Source organism: Hordeum vulgare, chromosome 3H, assembly GCF_904849725.1.
Source record: "Hordeum vulgare subsp. vulgare chromosome 3H, MorexV3_pseudomolecules_assembly, whole genome shotgun sequence".
NCBI lineage: Eukaryota > Viridiplantae > Streptophyta > Magnoliopsida > Poales > Poaceae > Hordeum > Hordeum vulgare.
The window spans coordinates 387,056,486-387,067,771 of record NC_058520.1 but is presented as its reverse complement, the minus strand read 5'-3'; the positions used below and the strand labels follow the sequence as shown (position 1 = coordinate 387,067,771).

The 11,286-nt window shown below is 46.8% G+C and overlaps 1 protein-coding gene across 1 annotated transcript; it reads left to right on the top strand.

Annotated features, from left to right (window-relative positions):
- Positions 1-9,736: 9,736 nt before the first annotated feature.
- LOC123443935 (50S ribosomal protein L31) lies at positions 9,737-10,596 on the top strand. Its single transcript, XM_045120498.1, has 2 exons — positions 9,737-9,939; positions 10,033-10,596. Exons 1-2 carry the CDS (start codon positions 9,841-9,843, stop codon positions 10,342-10,344), a joined length of 411 nt encoding a protein of 136 aa, XP_044976433.1. The 5' UTR covers positions 9,737-9,840; the 3' UTR covers positions 10,345-10,596.
- Positions 10,597-11,286: the final 690 nt, after the last annotated feature.

Below are 11,286 nucleotides of genomic sequence, written 5' to 3'. Positions count from 1 at the left end.
ATGTCATGCATGATGTCTAATGCACATGGAATGAAGACACAATGATGGGCTCACACCACATCATCACCAAAACATGGTTACCAAACATGGAAAGGATAACAAAAGGGGGAAGAATTGCATTGGGGCTGTCACACGCTGACTCCTCCCGACGCAACCAATCCCGTTCTGGGTTCTCCTCCTCCGCCGCCTAAGGTATCCCCTGGCCAAATCCTTGTCGGATCTGGCTGCGGCAGGCGGGGGATCTCAACGCAGCACCATCCCTCTTTTCTATATATGAATCTTCGTCTCCAGACCATTCCGTAACTCCTCGTGACATCCGGGACTCGAAACAACCTTCAGTCACCAACATACATAACTCAACTATATCGAAACGTCACCGAACCTTAAGTGTGCATACCCTGCGGGTTCGAGAACTATCTAGACATGACCGAGACACACTCCGGTCAATAACAAATAGCGGGACATGGATTGCCATATTGGCTCCTACACATTCTATGAAGATCTTTATCAGTCAAACCTCTATGTCTAGGATTCAGTCAATCCCGTACGTTGTTCCCTTTGTTCATCGATATGTTACTTGCCCGAGATTCGATTGTCAGTATCTCCATACCTAGTTCAATCTCGTTACCGGCAAGTCTCTTTACTCGTTGTGTAATACAAGATCCCGTGACTAACTCCTTAGTCACATTGCTTGCAAGGCTTGTTGTGATGTTTGCATTACCGAGTGGGCCCTGAGATACCTTTCCATCACACGGAGTGACAAATCCTAGTCTTGATTCGTGCCAACCCAACAAACACCCTCGGAGATACTTGTAGAGCACTTCATAGTCACCCCGTTACTTTGGTTACAATGTATTCCTCCTGTGTCCGAGAGTTGCATGATCTCATGGTCATAGGAACACATACTTGACATGCAGAAAATGTTGGGTAACGTAGCATAAATTCAAAATTTTCCTACGCATATTCAGATCTTCCTATGGAGAGACCAGCAACGAGAGAGGGGTAAGAGCATCTTCATACCTTTGAAGATCGCTAAGAGAAAGCGTTGCTAGAATGCGGTTGATGGAGTCGCACTCGCAGCGATTCCGATCTAGTGTCGAACTACGGCACCTCCGCGTTCAACACACGTGCAGCCCGGTGACGTCTCCCGCACCTTGATCCAGCAAGGAGGAGGGAGAGGTTGGGGAAGAACTCCAGCAGCACGACGGCATGGTGTCAATGGAGAGACGAGGTCTCCCGGCAGGGCTTCGCCAAGCACCGGCACAGAGGAGGAGGAAGAAGGGCAGGGTTGCGCCGAGGGAGAGGGAGAAGTCTATCTCCCAAGGGCCAAAACCCCTCTCTATTTATAGGAGGAGGGGGAGGGGGTTGCGCCACCCCTAGGGTTCCCCCCTAGGTGGTGCGGCAGCCACCAGATGGGAAAGGCGGGCGGCGGCTAGGGTGGGAGGGGGTGGCGCACCACCTGGTGGGCCTAAGGCCCACCTGCGCCTAGGGTTGCCCCCTCTCCCCACCACTTGCGCATTGGGCTGGGTGTGGGAAGCGCACCAGCCCACCTAGGGGCTGGTTCCCTCCCACACTAGGCCTATCTAGCCTTTTGGGGTCGTTGCCCCCCTTCGGTGGACCCCCGGGGCCACCTCCGGTGGTCCCGGCGGTCCCGGTACGTTACCGGTGACGCCCGAAACACTTCCGGTGTCCAAAACCATCCGTCCTATATATCAATCTTTACCTCCGGACCATTCCGGAGCTCCTCGTGATGTCCGAGATCTCATCCGGGACTCCGAACAACTTTCGGTAACCTCGTATAACAATTCCCTATAACCCTAGCGTCATCGAACCTTAAGTGTGTAGACCCTACGGGTTCGGGAGACAGGCAGACATGACCGAGACGCCTCTCCGACCAGTAACCATCAGCAGGGTCTGGATACCCATGGTGGCTCCCACTTGCTCCACGATGATCTCATCGGACGAACCACCATGTCAAGGATTCAATCAATCCCGTATACGATTCCCTTTGTCTGTCGGTATAGAACTTGCCCGAGATTCGATCGTCGGTATACCTATACCTTGTTCAATCTCATTACCGGTAAGTCTCTTTACTCGTTCTGTAGCACATCATCGTGTGACTAACTCCTTAGTCACATTGAGCTCATGATGATGTTCTACCGAGTAGGCCCAGAGATACCTCTCCGTCACACGGAGTGAAAAATCCCGATCTCGATTCATACCAACCCAACAGACACTTTCAGAGATACCCGTAGTGCACCTTTATAGTCACCCAGTTACGTTGTGACGTTTGATACACCCAAAGCACTCCTACGGTATCCGGGAGTTGCACAATCTCACGGTCGAAGGAAAAGACACTTGACATTAGAAAAGCTATAGCATACGAACAATATGATCTAGTGCTATGCTTAGGATTGGGTCTTGTCCATCACATCATTCTCCAATGATGTGATCCCGTCATCAATGACATCTAATGCCCATGATCAGGAAACCATGATCATCTATTGACTAACGAGCTAGCCAACTAGAGACTTGCTAGGGACACATTGTGATCTACTTATTCACACATGTATTACTGTTTCCTGTTAATACAATTATAGCATGAACAATAGACTATTATCATGAACAAGGAAATATGATAATAACCATTTTATTATTGCCTCTAGGGCATATTTCCAATAGTCTCCCACTTGCACTAGAGTCAATAATCTAGTTACATTGTGATGTAGCGAACACCCATAGCATTATGGTGTTGATCATGTTTTGCTCGTGGAAGAGGTTTAGTCCACGGGTCTGCAATATTCAGATCCGTGTGTACTTTACAAATATCTATTACTCCACTTTGGACATGGTCCTGGATGGAGTTGTAGCGGCGTTTGATGTGCTTCGTCTTCCGGTGAAACCTGGGCTCCTTGGCTATGGCAATGGCCCTAGTTTTATCACAGAAGAGAGTCATTGGACCCGACACGCTTGGAACCACTCCAAGGTCGGTGATGAGCTCCTTCATCCAAATTCCTTCATGAGCCGCTTCTGAAGCAGCTATGTACTCCGCTTCACATATAGATGCTGCCACGACTTCTTGCTTGCTGCTGCACCAGCTCACTGCCCCAGCATTCAAAACATATACATATCCGATCTGTGACTTAGAGTTATCCGGATCTGTGTCGAAGCTAGCGTCGGCGTAACCCTTTACGACGAGCTCTTCGTCACCTCCATAAACGAGAAACATTTCCTTAGTCCTTTTCAGGTACTTAAGGATATTCTTGACCGCTCTCCAGTGTTCCATACCGGGATCACTTTGGTACCTCCCTACCAAACTTATGGCAAGGTTTATATTAGGTCTGGTACACAACATGGTATACATTAGAGAGCCTACGGCTGAAGCGTAGGGGACAGAACTCATCTTCTCTCTATCTGCTCCCGTGGTCGGCGACTGAGTCTTACTCAATCTCATACCTTGCAAAACAGGCAAGAACCCTTTCTTTGAGTTTTCCATATTGAACTTCTTAAATATCTTGTCAAGGTATGTACTTTGCGAAAGACCTATGAGGCGTCTTGATCTATCACTATAGATCTTGATGCCTAATATGTATGCAGCTTCTCCAAGGTCCTTCATTGAAAAACTCTTGTTCAAATAGGCCTTTATGCTCTCCAACATCTCTATATTATTCCCCATCAATAATATGTCATCCACATATAGTATGAGGAAAGCTACAGAGCTCCCACTCACTTTCTTGTACAGACAGGCTTCTCCGTAAACCTGTATGAACCCAAACGCTTTAATCACCTCATTAAAGCGAATGTTCCAACTCCGAGATGCTTGCACCAGCCCATAGATGGAGCGCTGGAGCTTGCACACTTTGTTAGCACCCTTAGGGTTGACAAAACCTTCTGGTTGCATCATATACAACTCTTCCTTAAGGTTCCCGTTAAGGAACGCTGTTTTGACGTCCATTTGCCAAATTTCATAATCATAAAAGGCGGCAATCGCTAACATGATTCGGACTGATTTCGGCTTCTCTACGGGAGAGAAAGTCTCTTCGTAGTCAACTCCTTGAATTTGTCGAAAACCCTTTGCGACAAGTCGAGCTTTATAAACGGTTACATTACCGTTTGCATCAGTCTTCTTCTTGAAGATCCATTTATTTTCTATGGCTCGCCGGTCATCGGGCAAGTCCACCAAAGTCCATATTTTGTTCTCATACATGGATCCTATCTCGGATTTCATAGCTTCAAGCCATTTGTTGGAATCCGGGCCCGTCATCGCTTCTTCAGAGTTCGAAGGTTCACCGTTGTCTAACAACATGATTTTCATCACAGGGTTGCCGTACCACTCTGGTGCGGAGCGTGCCCTTGTGGACCTTCGCGGTTCAGTAGTAACTTGATCCGAAGCTTCATGATCATTCTCATTAACTTCCTCTTCAGTTGGTGCACGCGCCACAGGAACAATTTCCCACGCTGTGCTACTATCTTGTTTGAGAGGGGGTGTAATTACCTCATCAAGTTCTACCTTCCTCCCACTTACTTCTTTCGAGAGAAACTCTTTCTCTAGAAAGGATCCGTTCTTGGCAACAAAGGTTTTACCTTCGGATCTAAGATAGAAGGTATACCCAATAGTTTCCTTAGGGTATCCTATGAATACGCATTTCTCCGCTTTGGGTTCGAGCTTTTTTGGTTGAAGTTTCTTCACATAAGCATCGCAGCCCCAAACTTTAAGAAACGACAACTTAGGTTTCTTGCCAAACCATAGTTCATACGGTGTCGTCTCAACGGATTTAGACGGTGCCCTATTTAAAGTGAATGCTGCAGTTTCTAATGTGTATCCCCAAAATGATAGCGGTAAGTCGGTAAGAGACATCATAGATCGTACCATATCTAATAAAGTGCGATTACGACGTTCAGACACTCCATTGCATTGCGGTGTCCCAGGCGGCGTCAGTTGTGAAACGATTCCACACTTCCTTAGGTGTGTGCCAAACTCGTGACTCAAATATTCTCCTCCACGATCAGATCGTAGACACTTGATTTTTCTGTCACGTTGATTCTCGACCTCACTCTGAAATTCCTTGAACTTTTCAAATGTCTCAGATTTGTACTTCATCAAGTAGATATACCCATACCTACTCAAATCATCGGTGAGAGTGAGAACATAACGATAGCCACCGCGAGCTTCAACGTTCATTGGACCACACACATCAGTATGTATTATTTCCAATAAGTTGGTTGCTCTCTCCATTATTCCTGAGAATGGAGTCTTAGTCATCTTGCCCATGAGGCACGGTTCGCATGTGTCAAATGATTCAAAGTCAAGAGACTCTAATAGTCCATCAGTATAGAGCTTCTTCATGCGCTTAACGCCGATATGACCAAGGCAGCAGGGCCACAAGTATGTGGGACTATCATTATCAACTTTACATATTTTGGTACTCACACTATGAATATGTGTAACATCACGATCGAGATTCATCAAGAATAAACCATTCACCAGCGGAGCATGACCATAAAACATATCACTCATATAAATAGAACAACCATTATTCTCTGACTTAAATGCGTAGCCGTCTCGCATTAAGCAAGACCCTGATACAATGTTCATGCTTAAAGCTCGTACTAAATAACAATTATTAAGGTTTAAGACTAATCCCGACGGTAGATGTAGAGGTAGCGTGCCGACGGCGATCACATCGACCTTTGAACCATTCCCGACGCGCATCGTCACCTCGTCCTTGGCCAGTCTCCGCTTATTCCGCAGTTCCTGCTTTGAGTTGCAAATGTGAGCAACAGCACCGGTATCAAATACCCAAGAGCTACTACGAGCGCTGGTAAGGTACACATCAATAACATGTATATCACATATACCTTTAACGTTGCCGGCCTTCTTGTCCGCTAAGTATTTGGGGCAGTTCTGCTTCCAGTGACCCTTTCCCTTGCAATAGAAGCACTCAGTCTCAGGCTTGGGTCCATTCTTTTTCTTCTTCCCGGCATCTGGCTTACCGGGTGCGGCAACAGCTTTGCCGTCTTTCTTGAAGTTCTTCTTACCCTTGCCCTTCTTGAAACTAGTGGTCTTGTTGACCATCAACACTTGATGCTCTTTCTTGATTTCTACTTCTGCAGACTTGAGCATCGAGTACAACTCGGGAATGGTCTTCTCCATCCCTTGCATGTTGTAGTTTGGTGGGAGAGACTAGAGGATTCTGTCAATTATAGCATCATCCAGAAGTTCAACTCCAAGTGAAGTCAGACGACCGTGTAACCCAGACATTTTGAGTATGTGCTCACTGACAGAACTGTTCTCCTCCATCTTAAACTAAAGAACTTGTCCGAGACTTCATATATCTCGACACGGGCATGAGCTTGAAAAACTAGCTTCAGCTCTTGGAACATCTCATATGCACCGTGTTGCTCAAAACGCCTTTGGAGCCCCGTTTCTAAGCTGTATAACATGCCACACCTAACCAGAGAGTAGTCATCACTCCGCGTTTGCCAGACGTTCAGAATGTCCTGGACTGCTGCGGGAGCGGGAGGGTCACCTAGCGGCGCATCAAGGACATAAGCCTTTTTAGCTGCTTCAAGTTGCGAACCCAGTCCGCATAGTTGCTACCATCATCTTTCAGCTTGTTTTTCTCTAGGAATGCGTTAAAATTGAGGTTGACGTTGGCCATCTAAAATATTTATAAATACAACTTTTAGACTAAGTTCATGAAAATTAAGTTCATTTAATCATATTAAGTATGAACTCCCACTTAAATCGACATCCCTCTAGTCATCTAAGTGATACATGATCCATGTTGACTAACCCGTGTCCGATCATCACGTGAGACGGACTAGTCACCATGGTGAGCAACTTCACGCTGATCGTATTCAACCATAGGACTCATGTTCGACCTTTCGGTCTCTTGTATTCGAGGTCATGTCTGTACATGCTAAGCTCGTCGAGTCAACCTAGGTGTTTCGCGTGTGTAAATCTGGCTTACACCCGTTGTATGCGAACGTTAGAATCTATCACACCCGATCATCACGTGGTGCTTGGAGACAACGAACCTTCGCAACGGTGCACACTTAGGGGGATACGTTCTCGAAATTTTAAGAGGGATCATCTTATTATGCTACCATTGTTCTAAGCAATAAGATGAAAAACATGATAAACATCACAATGCAATCATATAGTGACATGATATGGCCATTATCATCTTTGCCCTTTCGATCTCCATCTTCAGGCATCGCATGATCATCATCGTCACCGGCGTGACACCATGATCTCCATCATCGTGTCTCCGTGAAGTCGTCACGCCAACTACTACTATCACTACTACTATAGCTAACCGTTAGCAATGAAGTAAAAGTAGTAAGCACATGGCGTTGCATCTCATACAATAAATTAAGAGAACTCCTATGGCTCCCGCCGGTTGTCATACTCATCGACATGCAAGTCGTGAAACCTATTACAATAACATGATCATCTCATACATGATACATGCAACATCACAACTTTGGCCATATCACATCACATGTCAAACCCTGCAAAAACAAGTTAGATGTCCTCTAATTGTTGTTGCAAGTTTTACGCGGCTGATTTGGGTTTCTAGCAAGAGCGCCTTCTTACCTACGTGACAGCCACAACGATGATATGCCAAAGCTATTTACCCTTCATAAGGACCCTTTTCATCAAATCCAATCCGACTAGAGTAGGAGAGACAGACACCCGCTAGCCACCTTTATGCACGGTGTGCATGTCTGTCGGTGGAACCAGTCTCACGTAAGCGTACATGTAAAGTCGGTCCGGGCCGCTCCATCCCACAATACCGCCGGAAAAGAATAAGACTAGTAGTGGCAAGCAAATTGACAAATCATCGCCCACAACTTTTGTGTTCTACTCGTGCATAGAATATACGCATAGAAAACCTGGCTCGGATGCCACTGTTGGGTAACGTAGCATAAATTCAAAATTGTCCTACGCATATTCAGTTCTTCCTATGGAGAGACCAGCAACGAGAGAGGGGTAAGAGCATCTTCATACCTTTGAAGATCGCTAAGCGGAAGCGTTGCTAGAACGCGCTTGATGGAGTCGTACTCGCAGCGATTCCGATCTAGTGCCGAACTACGGCACCTCCGCGTTCAACACACGTGCAGCCCGGTGACGTCTCCCGCACCTTGATCCAGCAAGGAGGAGGGAGAGGTTGGGGAAGACCTCCAGCAGCACGACGGCGTGGTGTCGATGGAGATACATTCTCCTAATGATGTGATCCCATTATCAAACGACAACTCATGTCTATGGTCAGGAAACCTTGACCATCTTTGATCAACGAGTTAGTCCTTAAGAGGCTTACCAGGGAGAGTGTATTGTCTATGTATTCACACATGTATTTGAGTTTCCAATTAATACAATTCTAGCATGTATAATAAACAATTATTATGAACAAGGAAATATAATAATAACCAATTTATTATTGCCTCTAGAGCATATTTCCAACAGGTCCGACCAGAGTTTCCCCCGGATCCCAAGCTGCTCCACCAAACGTCGCCAAAGCCAGACCAAGCGACCGAGTCGCGACCATAGGCAAGGCGAGGGGAAGGGAACAGGGGGAGGGGATGCAGACCTCCAGATTTTACGGAGAGAGACTCCGCATCGCTCCCAGACACCACCTACGGCCCGCCACCCACACGGCCGAGCACGCTAGCCAACATCTACCTACGAGCATTGTCGGCTGTCTGACGGTGCCGCCTCACCGGGTAGGGCCGCAGCCCTAGACACCACTAGCCTTCGATGAGGAACGGAGCGCCGAGATCCTCGCCGCCACCTTCGCCGGCGTCCGCGTTGGCGTACCGACGGCCGTCTTCGGTGGTGACGAGGGAAGGGAGGGGATGGAGGAGTGGCGGCGACGACGGAACCCTAGTCGCCACCGAGCCGCCCGAGGGGGCGACGCGAGGGAAGGGAGGGGGAAAGGTAAATGTTCGCATCCATCACTTACCATTTATACATAGGTCTCTTTGAGATTTCAAAAATTGTACCCGGGTTGGGCCATCATTTCTAACAACTAATAAGTACAAATACATTATGTGAGGACGGACGAGTATAATATAATCAGAAGCTCAAGTTATGTTGACTATATTATTTGGCTGATATTTTGGACGTCGGGTTTATAAGATAATGATTTAAAATTTGCATCTATAATAAAGCATGAACAAAGCTTCCTCATTCCCTATTCCGGTTGGCACTTAAAAGAAAACAGATCATCGAAGCCACCTTGGTTAATTTTTTTAAGGATACCCCTGGTGAGAGATTTTCATTTTCCTTATTTTGTGAAACATGCTTTGGATGTCCTAGGCAATTTATAAATTGTTAACGCCTCGAATTCACCGGCCGAATAAAACCTTTTACCTAACAATTTTTTATTTCCTTTTCTTTGAACATATATATGTTCCAAACGACATAGATCATTTAAAACCCAATCAATCCACGAGCTCAACTAAACAACAAACCCACAAAAACAAAGCCATGCCAGCGCGCGAGAACCAATCCTTTTAGGATATCTTTCAAAAGAATTCTACAAAATACTTTTGTAATATTTTTATTTAAATATTTGGAAGTATAAATGAAATTCAGAAAAATAAAAGAAAAATATAATAAATAACATGATAAGAAACCCCAAAGAAACGAGGCGGTGATCTCCCGCGCCGCTGGGCCGGACGATCAGGCGCTCCTTGACGCGAGGCTTTCCCTACATCTCGCTATAAGCGAGACATAGGTGGGGCGTCCAGCCAGCGGCCACCTGAAATCCGGGACTCCACAAGAGGATAAGATAGGAAGAAACAGGGAAGGAAGCCAACAAGTCGTCAGCCATGGCGCTCTACCTCTCCACCTCCTTCCTCCCGACCTCGGGCGCCGTCGCCGTCGCGAGAAATTCAAACCGTACCCTCCGCTCCCTCGTCCCCTCCCAGGTACTGAACTCGCTCCATACTTAAACTTCATAAGGCTCTGAATTGTACGAGACAGTTGTGAATCCTTAACGCGTGTGCTGTGCGCGCGTGCAGAGGATGAGGTGCTCGATGCGGAAGAAGGGGCTGCACCCGGAGATTTTCGAGGACGCGAAGGTGTACTGCAACGGTGAGTTGGTGCTGGTGACGGGGGGCACGAAGCCGGAGTACTCGGTGGATGTTTGGTCAGGGAACCACCCCTACTACGTCGGCGACTCCTCGGCGCTGGTCGTCATGGACAGCCAGATCGAGAAGTTCCGCAAGAAGTGGGGGCACGTCAAGGAGTACTGGACCAAGGAGCAGTGGCTTGAGATGCACCCCGACGGCGACCCGGAGTTTGAGCCAGAGGACGACGAGACCCGCAAATGATGGCTCTGCCTGTCCCCTACTATTCGTCTTCCTGCTGCGTCTCTCTTGCTGTTAACTCTCGAACTCAATTATGCTAGTTTGCGTGGCTTGATTCCCCAGATGTACCGTCTGCACGTTGATTGATTTGGTTCACGGGGAGCCCTCGTGGTGTTCGGGTAATGGTCGCGACGACTCTGGTAATACTGTTTTCCAGTATGTGTCGACGTTGAGCTTCATGAAATCGGTGCTCTAAAAAGCTTGTTTTTTCAGAAACCAAATTTTCCAATGTATGACGTTTACTTCTTCTTTTTTCATTCAATTTTATTATTCACGCCATAGCATATGAGCATGAGTTTCGTTTTGAATTTTCATTCTGAAACATGTGCTCATGAGTGGTTCGACACTGACTATTATCCCTCGAGGCTGGAATACTCATCTCCAATATGCAAATGACACCATGAAGATGAGGGGTCAAAACTTGATATCATCAACTTCAAATTCCTTTTACTTTGCTTTGATGCCATGTCTAACCTTAAGATCAGTTTCAATAAAATGAGGTTGTGGTATTTCACACCGGGCATAAAACCCGATACCCGAAGCCTCAACACGAAGTACCTGAAACCGAAATCCTGAGAACATATTTAGGTAGCAACTCCAGAAACCCGCATTTTATTTAGAAAATCTTTGGTTTGTACTCCTGGTACCCGAATAACCTGAATTATATAGGTGATTATTGCCTAATAGGGCAACCAAACACATCTTTGCAGTTTTGCATTGTCCCGCCCTAGCAGCCCACTCAAGCACGCATGCGGCACACCCACCTCTTCCCGGCCAACTTTAGCTGCCGCACAAGCACACAGACGTCCTCACACACAACCTAAATAGTATGTGGTCTTTGTCATGATCTAGCTGCTATCCAATGTGGTCGACGCCTCCCTAGCTCCCTCCATCTCTCGCATCCTG